This window comes from Grammomys surdaster, unplaced genomic scaffold (assembly GCF_004785775.1).
Source record: "Grammomys surdaster isolate TR1022 unplaced genomic scaffold, NIH_TR_1.0 188, whole genome shotgun sequence".
Classification (NCBI taxonomy): Eukaryota; Metazoa; Chordata; class Mammalia; order Rodentia; family Muridae; genus Grammomys; species Grammomys surdaster.
The window spans coordinates 10,633,247-10,650,630 of record NW_021604633.1 but is presented as its reverse complement, the minus strand read 5'-3'; the positions used below and the strand labels follow the sequence as shown (position 1 = coordinate 10,650,630).

The window sequence follows — 17,384 nt, the reverse complement described above, 5'->3', positions numbered from 1 at the left end:
TTTCTCAGCTTACCACTGTTTAAAATTGTGAGGAGACTCTGAGGAGATGATGAAGCAGCACTGACAAGGAGGCAGCTGAGGAAGGGAGATAGAACCCGAGGGAGTGGTGTGTGTGTGTGTGTGTGTGTGTGTGTGTGCGCGTGCGCGCGCGCGCTGCTGTGAGGGTGTCACCTGAAACTAACTCTGTGGTTCCACAGATGGTTTCTTTTTTTTTCCTCATGTTTTGGTTCTTTGACCAAGATTCAAAAAAGAAAATGCTTTGGGTAAAAATAGAAACAGATGCACACTATTTAGCAGTTTTGTTTATATCTCTATATATGTAAATAACTTTTTAAATTAGTGCATATAAACCGTGTATAATATTACTTTGTACATAAACAGTGGTACATATGAGGAGGGAAAAAAATTCAAATAGTAATATATATGTTTCTAAATAGAGTTTACCAGGTCTTTCAGTAGTGTGGTGTTAGAAAAATCTAGTTTTGAATTTTGAGTTTTCCAAACTGAGCATTGCACTACCTCATTATTCCCGGAGATGTTTGCCCACATGTATACTGAAGGCACTCAGAACTATTCTGCTCTATAAACCCTCCTCCACCCCTTCCCTGAAACTATATTAAGCTATGTATGTCTACTAGGGTTAATTATAATCTCTATATGGTTTACCATCTATTTGGTTTTTTTTTTTAAGAGTAATTATAGCTTTGAATTTTGTAAGCCCTGTCTTACACACAAGTGTTCTAGATCTTGAGGTATCGTTTGATAAACTTATAAATACAATGACTGGAATAGAACATGATTTCTCCCTGCTCAGCTGCCATTCCATTTCAAATAGCAACCTCTCCTACCCTATTTTAATCTCGATGGCTTTAATGGTCTCTTGCCCATCTATGGTTTTACATACTGGAAACAATTTTCCAATGTTCTCCCGGACTCAGGCCCTGATAAGTTCCAAGGATACATGGAGGTTAGAGCATAGGAGAACTTACGTTCGAATTGCCTTTGGCTTCTGGAGACAGCTATGGGAACAGATTGTAGTACAAGGAAAGAAACAATAGCTTCACATCTGAGGAGCACAGCTTGTTAGGGGAGGGAGGATTGGATTTTGGGGAGCGGGAGAACAGAAAGGGCTGCAGGCGGACTGGGTTGGAAAGCAAAAGGTAATTTTCATGGGAGCGCATCAGAAGGATGGACTGCGGTGTGTTGGCACCTAGTTTTACATGTGCTGTTACTGGGCTAGCTTACAGTTGCTCCTCTGTAGGCATCATAATCCAGATGACCTCTGAGACTGCATGGTTGCTTTCTGGATTATTGTTAATCTTTTTAAAAAGCGTAATTGAGGATTACTTTAAGTTAATTAAAACAATACCAGCAACTGAGCTTTGTGGGTTTTAGTCAGCTTTCTCTGTCTTTGGGTTTCACATTCATGCATTTAACATTTAACCAACTGAATCAAAAGTCGCTTCATTAGCCAAGGTTTTTTTTGTTTTTTGTTTTTTGTTTTTTGTTTTTGTTTTTGTTTTTTCCTTGTCATTATTCCCCTGACAATTGTGGTAACATTGCAAGGTAATTTGCATGCACTAGCTATTCTAAGCCACCCAGAGATGGTGATATCAGAGGATATCAGAAATTATATACAAATCCGACACCACTTGAATATGGTATATATGGCAGGTTCCACAACTGACACCCGGGAGATCGTGAGGGACTCTTGCCATTGTAGGAAAGATGCTAAGATATAAATGCCTGAATAGTGCTGGCCCTGTAACACTAAATCTCTCGCCATCTCTCCACAGCTGGTCAGTCTGCTGCTCATTGGGATCGCTGCCTGGGGCATCGGCTTTGGGTTGATCTCCAGTCTCCGAGTGGTGGGTGTGGTCATAGCTGTGGGCATCTTCCTGTTCCTGATTGCCTTAGTGGGGCTGATTGGAGCTGTCAAACACCATCAGGTGTTGCTGTTTTTTGTATCCTTTAAAAAAAAAAATCAGATTTTTCTTTCCTTCAATTAGTTGAAGTTCTCATTATTGAATATGTGATTATGTTTCAATGGTTGTTACTAATTTAATATTACCATCAGGGAATGCATGGCCAGAAAGCAACCCCCAGAAAGACAATTTAGGAATATCTGTGAAGAAAAAGCCCTATGTTTAGTTATCTCCAACCCTTCCTCGTCACACCCTAAAATGTTCTACAAGCTGGGCACAGATCTGATTTGCTTTTGCAAATTCGGAGTTGAAGTGAACTCATTTCATGCCGTCTAGGCCTTCCTATCACGTTAATTTTTGGTTGAGATTTCTACAGTGTATTCTTGAGTCTTACTTTTGAGAAGTCGTATACATTTGTCTCTATTTTTTATTTTGAACATTTTAGAATTTGTACTTTGTTTTGGATGTTGGTTTTTCAAAATAAAATTATCTATCTCTTTCTCTCCTTTCTTTCTTTCTTTCTTCCTTCCTTCCTTCCTTCCTTCCTTCCTTCCTTCCTTCCTTCCTTCCTTCCTTTCTTTTTTTCTTCCTTTCTTTCTTCCTTTCCTTTTGTTGTTTTTTGTTTTGTTTTTGAGACATGGTCTCTGTGGACTAGGCTGACCCCAAGCTTGGGCAGTCCTCCTGTCTCTGCTTCTTAGGCCATGGGATTACAGGTGTCATCCACCATGTCTGGTTTGTGTAAGTTATTTATATTTTTCTAAATAGATTAATAGTTACAGTGTATTAGCAAAATAATAATTAAGTGTATCACTTTGAACTCTTGGTAACATTGTTCTCGTTTATAGGTGAATTGGTTTGCGTGTACTTGAAAGTTATGTCAACATCCTTGCTTTATGCACTTCCAGAACATTTACAATGTCCCTGGAAGCAGGTAAAGGCACACTTGCTGCCAAGAAGGATGACCAGAGTTCAATCCCTAGTACTTACATAGTGGTAGGAGGGAACTGACTCCTGTAGGGTGTCCTCTGCATGAACACCGTGGCACATATGTGCCCTAATGCACGTGCATACATACTCATGTGTGCATACTCCCAACCCCATACACATGCACACATACAGTGAATGAATAAGTGTTATAATAAGAAAGTCCTTAACTTGTAACTTTCAGTATATGATTATTCTCCTACTTGTATTTATTGTTCAGTTTTCTGTATCGTGTGCTTGTTTAGCTCTGAATCAGGAGCAACAGGTAAGTAAAGGGGTTTTTGTTGTTATCTGTTTGTTTGTTTATTTGTTTTGTTTTTGAGACAGGGCTTCACTATGTAGCTATAGCTGTCCTAGAACTTACTTTGTAGACCAGGTTGGCCTCAAACTCACTGAGACCCACCTCCCTTTGCCTCCTGAGTGCTGGTATCAAAGGCATGCACCACTGTGCCCAGCTAAGTGAAGCTTTTATCTGACCCTACTTTATTCTAATATCACATAGCATGAATATGAAAATGTTGGGAGAAATGACTAGAGAATAAAACTATTTCTTCTTGTCAAGAAAGCCATTTTACTCCCTTAGCTAAGTCTCTTACTGCTAAGTGGCTGGTGGAAATGATTGCGGGGAAAGGTGACATCAGGTCTCGGTAATTTGTATCCATAAATCAGACATAACTCTCACTGGGTAAAATTTGCTGTTGTTAAAAGATGGCTCCTGTCTTTCTCCAGGGCTCTGCAGTCACGGGAGGATCTGTGGTTTCCTTCTAACAACTACTCCTTTCAGACTCTTAATTTATGAAGAAATTATGGGTTTCTGTCTTAGAGTAACTGAAACTGTATTGTTACATTTATGCCTTTGAACCAAGTCCTGTTTTTAAATTGGTTGTAAAAACCAGGACCTTTTCATCTGTAGACTAGACATGGTACTTTTTTTTTTTAATCAAGGGATAAACTTTTGAGAAATTGTAATAGCTTTGAGGCTATCGATTTCATATATGCTCTGCTTGGAGCTGCAGGCTCGCCTCTGTATGTTACATAGGGTTGATGATACATTTCAATTTCTTAGGGTCAGCTGCTGGAAGTCGGATGGAACAATACAGCAAGTGCTCGCAATGACATCCAGAGGAATTTGAACTGCTGTGGCTTCCGAAGTTATAACTCAAATGACACCTGTCCGGCTGTAAGTCCAAAAGTGTTTGTCTTAATGTTTTCCATTCAATTTAATAACGATTAGCAGAGAAGTGGTCTTTTTGATGCTGAATTATGTTTCAAAATTGTTTGACATATGCCTCTGTTATGTTTCTCACGTGGACCTACTGTCACATTTGTTCATCCCTGTCCAGTGAGACACATCACATTACACTGTAAAACAAACAGCTACCACACAGAGGCCTGTCTCTCTGGTGATTCTAGATTTTTGTGGGGCTGATAGTTGACAGTGGCCATCACACCAGAGTCTAGTGAGGTTGAAATGAGGTGTCAGCAGAAAGTGAAATTCACCCAAGGCTTGCCATCCTCCACCTTGCTCTGTGGTTGTCTGTAGACCTGGACTCACTGTAGTTGTAGGATTACAAGCCCTGTTTGCTTAGTGGTGGTCAGCTTGTATCTTGGTAAGTTGTCACCAATTAACGAGTATTGCTTTGAAGAGACACGATGACGAAGACAACTCTTACAAGAGAAAGCGTTTCATTGGGGGCCTGCTTATAGTATCAGAGGTTTTCCATCATTACCCCAGAGAGGAGCAACATAGCATCCAGGCATAGTGCTGGAAACGTAGTTGAGAGGTACATTTGGACCTAAAGACAGATTGGGTGTGTGTGTGGGGGAGGGGGGAGAGAATGAGAATGAACCAACCCTGGGCTTAGCATGGACTTTGGAAACCTCAAAGCCCACCCTCAGTGACACACTTACTCATGCAAGACCACACCCCCTAATCCTTGTAATCCTTTCAAACAGTTCCACTCCCTTGTAACCAACCATTTAAATAAATGAGCCTACGGGGCACCACTTACAATGCAAGCAAGTTAGCCTGAGCATCTCTGTTCCTAGAACGAAATCTTACACAATGCAAGCTAGACATCTACCAATCATATTCCCAGTTTCTAGAAGGGGACAGACAGATGGATCGATCCTACAGAGCATGTACAGGAAGTGACTGTCTCAGAACCTTGCACACAGTTTAAAATTTATGCTCAAATTGGATGGAGCACCCTAGGCCTGAATTTTGGCTGGGTTTGTAAATGTCCTCTGAAGTCACACGTCTTTCCTTTTATGGATACAGAGCTGTGCTAAAAGTAGCATGAAGTGCTCCCCATGTGCCCCCATCATCGGAAAGTATGCTGGAGATGTTCTGAGATTTGTTGGTGGCATTGGCCTCTTCTTCAGTTTTACAGAGGTATGTAGCTAGACTTTGGCTACTTTGTGGGTTTTCTTTCTTCCACCCTTTTCTACTCCTTTCCATCCTTTCAATCTCCCAATACTAGATAGGAGAGAAAAAAAAGGATAGAGGGGGAAGAGGATGACTCTGGGACAAGCAGCTGGGGTACATATTTTACATACCAAAGTGGACCTGGCCTCTAGGTTCTCCCAGTACCCTTCAGGTCCTACCTGTTACAGGACATGGCTGATAACCCCCACCTTCTATGCTGAACTTTCCAGCCCAAGGGCTAGGCTTCCCCCAGAAGCTCTTCCCTATATAATCCAGACATTTTCATCTCTCTCCCTCTCTCCCTCATTCCCTCCCCCTCTCTCTCCCTCTCCCTTGTTCCCCCTCTCTCTTTCCTTATCTCTGCTCTTTTTGGTCTCCTCCCATCTGTCTCCTTCTCCATGGCAACTTCCTGGCCTCAATCCTTGGGCCTGATGAACCTGCCTGAGAACTTCGCCCCAATGTAAGAAAATGCCATGAATTTAAAGGCGATATGAGAGGGTTTGGAAAGAGAAAAGAAGGAAAGAAATGTAATTATAAAATATTAATAAGAGTAAAAATAAATATATACAAAATATGTTACTTTCAACATTAAAGAATCGACTCTGAAATCATCCCCCATTTTCTTATTACTACCTTTCTAAAACCTATGGGTAACTACTGTTACTATTTGTATATGTTTATATTTCATTAATATATTTGTACTAATGAGTAAATTATATATATATATATATATAAAACCAGAATGCTAATTTTGTATTCCATATTACATTTTCAATACTGAATTGGTAACATGTATCAAGACAAACTTTTGTTTTTTGAGCTGGGGATCTTACTATATCGCCACTGCTGGTCTTACATTCCCTTTGTCATAGCCTCCTGGGTGCTATTGTTATAGGTGTGAGCTGCCAAAAATTCTCTTTTAACTAAGAAAATTCGATGCATATTCCTTTATTTTATGGAAATAGTTCTATAACAACATAAAGTAGATACACAAAGCTATTTATAAGCAACTTTTAAAGACTTATTTATAATTATGTATATGAATATGTGTCTATGTGTAGTAGGTATGTGCACATGAGTGTGGTTGTCAGGGAAGGCCAGAGAGGGTGTCAGGACTTATGGATCTGGGGGTGCAGATGGTTGTAAGTCACTAGATGTGGGGACCCAACTCCAGTGCTCTGCAGGAATACCAAGTACTTTCCTAACTGCTGAGGAGTCTTTCTAGCCCTCAAAGAACATTTATTTTTATAATAGATATTTGGCCCCCTTTTGCTTCTTGACAGTATGCTGGTTGGGTCCAGATGTATGACACAGGAGGAGAACATGAAGCAGGGTTGGAAATTAAGTGCACCAGCTTACTAACTGTGGCTTCTGGGGCAAAGTATCTTATCTTGCTAACCCTCCAATATCTCCTTCAAATCTTGTGTCTCACCCTCTAAGAAGAATAATAACAGGTAGCCGATTTCCTGAGTTATGACTAAAGGAGCCAGTGCATGTAAAACTTGGAATGCTTTGAGCAGTTCTGAGTTTATGGGGGGCGGGGCTAGTTATTGTTTTATAGCTATTAATAAATTTATTAATATATGACATATACCTTATTGGAAAAAGACAGTGGATCTTATTATTGACACATGAGATCCACATCAAACTTCTGTTTTAAACAGACAACAGAAGAATATAAATCATGTAATTCTTCTAGCAGAGTTTGCATGTATAGCTATAGAGGCAAAGTAGGCTACTTACAAGAGCCTACATATGTCCTTTCAAAATTGCAAAAACTCTGTATTTTATATGGTTAGAATTTAACCACAAATGGAGTCACTTAATCTGCTGACCATTTAATTTTCTTTTTTAAAAATTACATTTCTTTATTGTGTGTGTATTGGGGAGCATCGCGCATGTGCCATAGTGGGTGTGTCAGGACACAAGGGCATCCTCTGGAATCGGTTCTCTCCCCACCCCCACCCCCTTATAGTTGAATGGTGACCTCGGGTCATCAGGCTTTGCAGCACCTGCGATCACCTTCCAAGCCACCTCACCCCACCTTTAAAACAGTTAAACTTCTTTATTTACCTGGTGTGGGTGCATTTGTGCCAGGATGCGTGTGTGGAGGTCAGAGTCTGTTTTCTTCTGTCATGCAGGAATCAGGTCATGAGGCTCTAGCAAGGACCTCCACCTGCTGAGTCATCTTATCAGTCGGAACACGTCATTCCTTTTAATATGTAAATATTTACACAGTTGCCTCCTGTGTGTGGAATGCCATTCCCATCCACCCCACTTTCCCCTTGGGATGCATTTCTAGGTATAAGATAAGACATAGTATGGGAATAGTCAAAGAGATTTTTTGTAAGCTTGGGTTTCTGGTGCACATCTTTAATCATAGCACTTTGGAAGCAGAGGCGGGTGGTTCACTCTGAGTTCCAGGCTAGCCTGGTGTACATAGTGAGAACCTGTCAAACAAACCCACAAACAAACCCATAGTAAACTAAATTCTGTCTTTTGAGAAAAATTTACCAACATTTGACTTAATAACTAACTCTAGATATTTTTGTTATTAAAAATACTTAATAGGCCTCAGAGATTAGTAGTGCCTGCTGCTTAGGACATCATCGCAGAGAGGAAGATTTAGGTTCACAATCAAAATTTGGTTCCCAGCATGAAGGGCAGGTGGCTCACAGTCACCTGTAACAAGAGGCTGCCGTGCCTCTTGGGGGCACTCCCAGTGCACACACACATAATTAAAAATCATAGAAATAAATGCAAAAACCATGCAAAGTTCACATTTGGCTTTTTATCAAAATGGAAAAGTCAAGCTTGCTATTCCAACTTCAAATCCAGCTTGGAATGTGCAGCACCCTCTCTCCTTGCCAGGTCAGCACACCTTATCTCTGCTTCGCTCTCCGTCCACGTCCGTCTCCTTCTTATCAGCAGTGACTGCACCTTTGAGCCCACCTGGATAACCTCTCTATCATAACCACACCTTCAAAGGCCTTTTACCTCGGAAAGAAACAGTTGCAGGTTCCAGGCATCTCTGGGGAAGGAGCATGCAGTCTAACACAGTGTTTAAACGTCAGACTTATTAGTGCCTGTCCTTTGAGTTTCTGAATCTCCTCTTTGAACAAAAACCAGGCAAAAGTAATCAAGAAGTTATTTAGTCTGTTGATTGACTGAATCGATTCAAAACTTGTTTTCCCTTCTTCTAATCTCAGATCCTGGGAGTTTGGCTGACCTACAGATACCGGAACCAGAAAGACCCTCGCGCCAACCCGAGCGCTTTCCTTTGACGAGAAGACAAGGAGAAGCTTTCCTTTGTTGATCTTGTTCTCTTTCTCTAATCTCAAGTTCATGTGACAAAGGAAGCAGTATGTGAAAACCAACCACATTATATCCATGATGGAATTAAATATTTTACTCTTATGTTTCTCCAAACATTTTTTTTCTTTGTTTCCATTGCTAAAAATGCAGTGGAAGCTCCCAGTGTTCCCTGACCCTCAGTGGTCCCTGTAATCTACTGTTGTCGGTGTCTGGCACTGTCCACCGTGGCCTTTTTTAGCCTTTTTACCTGCTGTAAACTGTGTATGGCACCCCTGGGTAGATGATATTGTGAACACAGATCTTCATCTCACCGGGCTAATTACCCAGAGCACTATGCTGTGCAGGTGGCTCCCACCCAAGACAGTTGATATTTTATGAAGCCAGAAAGGAAGAGACTCTGTTGTGTTCAGTTCATTAGGAGAAATTTATGTTCCTGATACTTTTTGTCTTTTGGGAAAGCTACATTGTAGTGAACAGTGTTAGTACAGAAGTGATAATTTAGTTCTAGTAGTCTGTCAGGATTCCATGTATTCTAGAAATAGCTGTGTCTTTAGGAAAATGAAGTTTAGTTTTTGACCTTTTTAGTCAAGGGCAAAGGAGATACCATTTGGGAAATGTTTTGGTGTTTAACATTTATCTTCAGCTCTCAAAATGGGATGAATTTGAGGAAGATAAAGTGTATATCTACATAATCTGACATTTTTAAAACAAATATGAAGTTCAGAACACTGTAAATGTAAACAACTTGCAGTCAATACATTGGCCAAGGCCCGTATAACAAATAGATATTTGATTATCTTTAAAAATTAACTTTTTTTTTCAAGACAGGGTCTTTTTTCTGTAGCCTTGGTTATCCTAGAACTAGTTCTGTAGACCAGGCTGGCCTTGAACTCACAGGGATCCACCTGCCTCTGCCTTCCAAGTGCTGGGATTAAAGGCACATGCCACCATCGCCTGTCAAAAAATAACTTTTTAATAACATTTCTTGATATTGTGACTGCAAGTTGTCAAATCCAAATATATTTGAATGTACTACCTCCCATAAGTTGAGAGAGAAATGATATTTGTGTCTCTGTATATTACATTAAAAAATAAAAGCTGAAAACTGACCTTTGTATATGGATGTTTGAATCAAAAGAAGTACTAGAAACATTGATAAGGTAAGTAGGCAACTTTCTTTCTGCTTTTCTGTAGCCTTTTGTTACACCTTAAGATGGTGTTTAAATCTTGGAAATAAACTCCTAGCAATGATGTCTGTTGGTAGTTATCCCCAAATCCTTTAAGTTAAAAGAAAAAAAATTATTATATGTGTGTATATGCATGTGCGTGCGTCTGTGGGTGTATATATGTATGTATGTATGTATGTATGTTTGTATGTTTGTATGCATGTTTGTGTAGGTCAGAGGACAATTTGTGAGAATTAATTCTCTCCTTCTACAATATGGGACTCCCAGGGATCCAATTCAGGTCATCAGGTTGGATGACAAGTCCTGTTACTTCTGAATAATCTGCTGGCCCCCAAATGCTTTATTGAACAATTTCCTTGGTTAAAGTTATCTGCATAATGAAAAAGGTCTTCTTATTTATTTGAACAAGCCACATGTATTTATATGGAAAGGGTATGCACATTATTTTCCATTAGTGACAGTTAATTTCCTGTCTTGTTTCTGAGTAGCATGTGAAACATTATTGGTGATTTACAGTTTTACCAAGAGTTTGGTAAATGGTCAGTGCACAGAAGAATGCACCTTGGGACATTTTGTCATTCTGAGTCTTCTGTGACTTTGCTGCTAGTAAGGCTTGTACAGAGAAGTAGAACCGTGCTATTTCTAGGATGTCATGCTGAGCACCGTGGCCACCTGGGCAGAACTGCTTATGCTATAAAACGGGAGAAGTGACTCATGAAAGGCGAATGTTGGAGTCTGTTTTCTTTCCTGTATTTTTTCTGTTTATTCAGCTGCAGATGAAAATATTCGAAGAGGTTCTAAGGAATCCTAGCGCCTCATCTTGGTACAAATGATTGCAAATGGAAAGGTAGTTGCACAGAGAACCCACCTATAGCTTGGTTTTTGGCTCTAATTGCAATGGCCTTTTTGGAGTCAGACAGTTAAAAATCAGGGTCAGGGGGGCTTGGAGAAATGGCTTAGCTATTAACAAGTCATTCTGCTTTTGAGGAGGACCTGAGTTCTTTCCCAGCACCTACACTGGTGGCTCACCATGGTCTGTAACTCCAGTACCTGCGGGGATCTGATACCTCTGGACTCCTCAGGCCCCTGCATACATGTGCATACCCTCACACACACACACACACACACACACACACACACACACACATGATTTGTTTTTGATTTTGCTTTTTAGGGTCTGGCCCTTGGGAGCATTTTTGTTTGCTTCGGTTTCTGTCTTTTGAGACAGGGTTTTCCTGTGTATGCCAGACTTATTTTGACCTCTTTCTGGCTCAGGCTAGCCTCAGACCTGTTGTTGGAATTTACAATCACAATAAGCCCTTATAAAAACCACATAATTCAGTTATTATAAGCTATATGCCTAGATTGGGCAGATCTAACACTATACTAACTTATTCTCCAGCTATAAGACCCTTTGCTACTTGCAGTTTCTCCTGACCATGTGGTTCTACTCCATCATGGCTTCCTCCTCCTCTTTCCTCTCTCCTTGCGTTCTCATTCTCTTCTCTACCTGCTTTACTCTCCAAGACCTCCTACTCCACCTTTCTCCTTCATTGCCCAATCACAGGCTCTAGCCTTTATTGGCCAGTTAAAATGGGGAGAAAGTTCACATGAGATCACCTGAGTCCATAATCAACTGGTCATTGGGGACAACCCCTTTTGAGGAAGCAGAATTAACATTAGAAAACAAACAGCATGAGAGCAACCCACAACGTTACTCTCCTTTTGTCCAATCAAAAAGGCATTTATACATTTAACATACAGTCCATCCTATTTGTCAATTAAGCACTCTATCATCTATCCTAACTTAAAGAGTTTACAATTCTGTGCCTGAATTATGTTGATTTTAACTTGTATTACCATCTGAAATCCATCTTTTCAAATCTGGAACTTCTTCTTTAATATTAAAAAACATAAGTTCAATTATGAGACTATAACTAGTCTTTAACCCTGTCAGAGATCAGAGAAGAAATTAAGTATTACCTGAATATGTCGACCTAGCTTCCAAAATTATACAATTTGTAGTGACAGCTCGCTGCCTGGACAGTCCCTTAATTTCATATAATGTTGGAGCATCTGTCTTCAGCCTTCTGGCCCAGAACCATCTGACAGATCTTAAGTGAAGCAGGAATTATGAAGGACTAGCTTATCTGGTCTTGGCAGTCAACTATCACACCTCTGTTCTTTTTTGGACAGTGTTTTTGTCTGCAGATGAGTTAGGGCAATCTTGTATAGTGATTACCTTACTACAATTGAAGCAACTCCACATGGAGGTAATGATGTTCAATATCTTCCGAGAAGTGGAATGGGGATAGTGTCAGGAGCACACACGTCTAGTCAAATGATATTTAATAATGAAATGATATTAAATGCCATATTCTGTGGAACTCTGACACTTTTGAAGAATATATATTTCATAATCGAATTGTCAAACATTGATTATTCTTAGCTACTCACTATTTAAATAATCTTGAAACCACTTGTTGTGATTAACTAAACTAGAATCTAATATGACCATAAATTTTGCTATCTTGCTATTAACTTGCATTACTTAATCATTCTAAATAGTTTGTGATAGCAGTTATTAAAAGGACTGGGTATAAGTCTTGTAATCTTAAATAAATTGCATAGACACAATGACTATCTAAGACAAGCAAATAATTTTAAATTTTGTATCAATATATGAAGATTTATACGAATGGAAACCTTGAATGTGTATCAGTATATAAATTCTGTACCAATGTAAGAAAATATAACTTCAATTTTGCATCAAATATAAAGATTTTTACCAGTCCAGTGTAAAATTATGGCTATATAATTTGTTGTTTAAGAATAAATTTAGTAATCCATTCCCATATATCTTAATTTCTTGTAATATTACTGCTAGTTGAAAAGAAGCATGTCCTTGGACAGATCACGCAGAGTCAGCATAGTTCCCATGAGAGAGGTCCTTTATTGAAGTGGAGAAGAAGCGATGAAGAAGAAAAAGAGAAAGAGATGGGTCAGGGTCTTTGTCTTTTATCTGGGCTGTAATGTAGGTAACCCAGGTAAGGCATGCATGAGGAATGTGCAAAAGTTGCCATGGCAACAGACACAAGAGGGTCCTTGTTGCCTAGGGATGACATCGCTGGATTCAGATGCTAGCTGTAAATGGCTTCTGATGCTAACAATTACTCTATCCCTCCTTTTTTTCTTTCAACCTCCTTCCCTTCATTACCTAAGAAAAAAAGAATAGAGAAGAGGAAAGGAAAAACAGAGACCGCCAAGCCTAAGCTCTCTATTTAGTTTCCTCCTTGTCTAAAATTATGACCATTTCCAAATTATTCCTTAAAATAACAACCTATCTATAATTATAAAATAACCATAACCAGACACTCAAACCCAAGGAATAGGGATGATGGCTTCGTCTTGCTGAGTAGGGGTGATGAAAACACACACACACACACATTTTTATATACACACATGTGTATGTATGTATGTATGTATATGTAAATTTTAGTGGATGAGGAGGGGTAGGAAATTGGAAAAATGGTTAGACTTAAGAAAGCTAGTTTTAGTATCAGTTATCCAGTCTCTGTATGCTTAGAAGGTTCAGGGCTTGACTGAAGTTCTGACTGCATCATTCTGAAAGGCTGAATAGACCGAAGTCATCAGGAATCAACAGCTATTCCTGAAGCTGTTCTGAAAGCAAGTCTCTGGAAGCAGCATCAGGAGGCAGTGAGCTTGAACAGCAGGTCATTTCAGCGTCCCCAAGCATGAATCTTGACAGAGATGTATCTTGGTGTTTCATTCTGTAATATAAATCTTATAACCAAATTTTAGTGCTATTATTTGTATGGATTGTGCAAGGTGCACAGATCAGTTAAGGATGAATTTTTGCCCCTTATTTGAGCAGGTGAAAGACAACTATCTTTTTTATGAACTAATTTGATCAACAACCAGTTGTAATAAATCTTCATTCATGCCATGTGAAGGATGGCATGTTGGATCTTGAGGATTCTAAAACCAAGATTTATTGTTTAATTTTAGCTGAAGTTTTGGCTAGAGACATTTTTATATCTAAGCCAGTTACAGGGCTTTTCCCATGTGGACAATCAGCAAATCATGTTACCTGTCCTGTTTGATATTCTTGAAGTTTTCTTTTCAGTCTGTAGCCAAGTTCTTCAGGGGGTCTTTTCCTATCATATCTGATCCATTTCACTTCAGAAGGGGTCCTAGCAAAGTCTTTTCTTCTTTCCTGTTAACATAAACACAAAACCTCTCTCCCAAAACAGCATGCCCTTGGTCCAGCAACTCCAAATCATCAAAGGTATAGATTGATTCAATTTATCAGCTTCCTTTTTCTTTAGGCCTGCTCTATTTTGACCTCTCTCATCGGGGATTTGTAATACTATAACAACCAAACTTAAAACCATCAGCATTTTGGTGATTTAGGCAATTTAAAGAAATTACAATGTCATATGCCAGGCTAAGCAATCTCAGAATTCCTGTGCAGCCCACGTTCGAAGAACCCAGTTGCTTACAAAGCATTGACATCCTAAAGTTCCATCAATTCCTTCATTTCTATATTTTATTTAGACTTGTTCTCAGTGGCCTGCCTTCTCCTATTAAGGTTGTATCAGAGAAACGAGGTCTAACATCAATTGTACATCTAATTCATTCATCTATTGGTGCTGACCTTGCCTCCAATGGTCTGATTACTTCTTTGCATTCAGCATTCACATTTTCAAAAGGCAAAGACTCAATTAGTGGCTTCTCTCCCCTCCCCACCACCCCCCCCCCCCCCATGGGTCTACAGTGGAAGTCAACCTTTGCGAAAAGTCAGGGAATGTTTCCTTTGGACCTTGTATGATTTGAGAAAATGGTTCAAGTCCTTTTCCTGTTTCTGTAACTTTGTTCTAGGCATTTAAGGCTGCCAAGCATCATAATGTCAAGGTTTCCTCATCATATTCAGCCTGAATCTCTACCTCAGCCAAATGACGTTCACCAAGCAGCTGATATTTAGAAATGTTGATGCCTCTGACTTTATTTTAGTTTTGTTATCTCCTTTGCCTCTTCTCTTCACCTTGAGGTCCATTGTAAATGTGACCCAGGCTCTCTAATATTGTTTTTGCCATATCCTTCCAGTCTTGAGGAATTTCTATTTTAATAGCTTAAAACGTCAGGATTTGTTTTACAAATGATCAGTGCATTCCAAAATTAGTGATACTTTCCTTAAATTTTCTGTTCTAATGCATCCATGTGTTGCCGTTCGAATTCCTGATAATTCTTTGCATGATCATCATCTACCTAGGGTAATTCTCTACTCAGGTGCTCGCACACCCCAGGGTGAATCATTAGGACTATGAAATTGATGGATTATAAGTGAACAATAAATAATAAATGATTAGCCAGCTAGGATGCACATTTTCAAGAGCTGAGGATTCCCTGTCAGATGAATCTGGCTTTCTTTTTGCCTAGGGTTTGAAGGTAGGGACTGTCCTTCTAGGATGCTGCTGTGATCACTGTTTGTTTCTGATTGCAGACACACACCTGCCATTTCATGGTGTCTCAGCATCTACTGCTAAGTCCTCTAACAGGTCCATTCCATGTAAAGCCCAGCTGCAAGCCAACCAAGCTCTAGTGAGGCTCTTGATTGCAGGGTGGGCGCTCCCCATGTGGACAAAATTCTGTCACAGTGTGTGATGCCTGGGGTGGAGGAGTGGGGAATTTCAAGCTATAGCAAATGGTTGTATAGCAAACTCTCTGTTCCTTCCATCCAAACCTTGTAACTCCTTCAAGAAGAAGCTCACTGCTTAAGCAGTTCTCTGATTCCCTGTTTACACATTCTATTTAGAGGAATGTTCTTAGAACATTTGCTCGGTCAGATGTTAAAGGTGAAATTTTAGCTTGGGAAAATACAGCTAGTGCAGAGGAGAAAGGTTTGGCTGTAATCTCTCACATCTGAGCTCACTGTGGGTGAAGTTCATCCCTGAGACTCTGTGCTCTGTGGGCAGTGGAGTGTTTGCTATGAAAACCAGTTCTGCATGCTCAACCTGGAAAACACACTGCCAGATGGAATCTTCCAGAGGGGGAGAGAAAACCAGGCATTTCCTTCTCGGTTTCTTTGAGCCAAATCCCCTTCTATATTTCTAAATATTTGTTTAACCCTGCCTGAGCTTATTCATCCCTTTATAAATACACTGAATGTATACAACTGTTTTACTTGTTAGCTGAGAAAGTACTGACATGGGAGCTCATTTCTACAGAGGAGTTTATAGAAAAACGCGCATTATAATTGTATAGGTACAACTGCTCATGTCAGAATGGGTTTGCTCTCTTGGATATGACAGAGACATTAAAGACCAACTTTACTAGGCTTCTGGTTAGTGAGGGGGGGTTATGCAGTCAGTGTTTTGAGGAGAAGAGATGGCAAAAGGACAGGGCTAGTCCTGTTGCCATTTTTCTTTTAATTTTTAAAATTAATTTTTAATTATGTATATGTGCTTGTATGTGGGTTATGTGTATGTCAGTACAGAGCCCAAGGAGGTCAGAAGAGGGTCATAGGTTCTCTAGAGCTGGATTACAGACAGTTCTAAGCTGTCTAATGTGGGTACTGGAAACTGAAATTGGATCTTTTTCCAGAGCAGCAAGTTTCCAGGCTCGAATCGAAGTTTTTCTTGAATGTCCTGTAATACCTGGGCCCAGCAGTCCTTGAGCGATTTCTGTGAGACAGTTGAAGAGGGTTAAGTGTGATTCTCGTGTTGTGTATCCAGCCACTTCTCACTACTCTCCTTAGGAAAACTAACATGGAACTTTGTTCTCGAATGAGTCCTGAGGGAGTTGCCGGAGTAAAAATATGTGTCACAGAATGGACTTTGCCATCCATGTGTGGCAGGCGAAATTGCTTTTGCTTACATTCAGTGTCTCATTCTTTGCAAAGAGGTGAGGTCATGACTTGGCAAAGAGCCCCCTATAAGCTCACGTGATCACAGCTTCTTAAACTGAACAGAGAGAGTTCTAGTCTTGCTTAGAACTTTTCCGTCCTCCCTGTCTGCCATTCTCAGCAGAGATAATGGGAAGTCCTCAGTAGCAACATAAGATTACTGAATGTAAGGGGAAAACAAAATAAACAGACCCAAATCAAAAACGTCTTAGATGATCATTTGAGCAAGATAAGTTCCAAAGTGTATTGATTTATGGCTGGTCTACCTTATTGACATTTTTTTTCCTTTGGAAACTGAGATTTTTCTATGTATCCCTCGCTTTACCAGAGCTCACTGAGTAGACCAGACTAGATCTGCTTACTTTTCCCCATGTGCTAGAACTAAAGCCAGCTTTCTTTTCACCCCTCTCAGCTATGGGGTCTATAATAAAACTGGAAAACATTTCTGTGGCAGCCGGGCATGATAGTACAGGCCTTTCAGCCTAGCACTTGGGAGGCAGAAGCAGGTGAATCTCTGAGTCCGAGGTCAGCCTGGTCTACAAAGTGAGTTTCCAGGCTTCCAGGACTACACAAAGAAATACTTTATTGAAAACCAAACCAAACCAAACCAAACCAAACCA

The 17,384-nt window shown here is 39.9% G+C and overlaps 1 protein-coding gene across 1 annotated transcript in view; it reads left to right on the top strand.

Annotated features, from left to right (window-relative positions):
* Tspan13 (tetraspanin 13) overlaps positions 1-9,761 on the top strand; it is a 26,231-nt gene extending 16,470 nt beyond the window's left edge. The window contains exons 2-6 of the mRNA XM_028768897.1: positions 1,797-1,964; positions 3,094-3,174; positions 3,976-4,089; positions 5,191-5,304; positions 8,547-9,761. Of these exons, the coding sequence (XP_028624730.1) occupies positions 1,797-1,964; positions 3,094-3,174; positions 3,976-4,089; positions 5,191-5,304; positions 8,547-8,621 (552 nt within the window). The 3' untranslated portion in view covers positions 8,622-9,761. The remainder of the gene's footprint in view (positions 1-1,796; positions 1,965-3,093; positions 3,175-3,975; positions 4,090-5,190; positions 5,305-8,546) is intronic.
* The last annotated feature ends 7,623 nt before the right edge of the window (positions 9,762-17,384 follow it).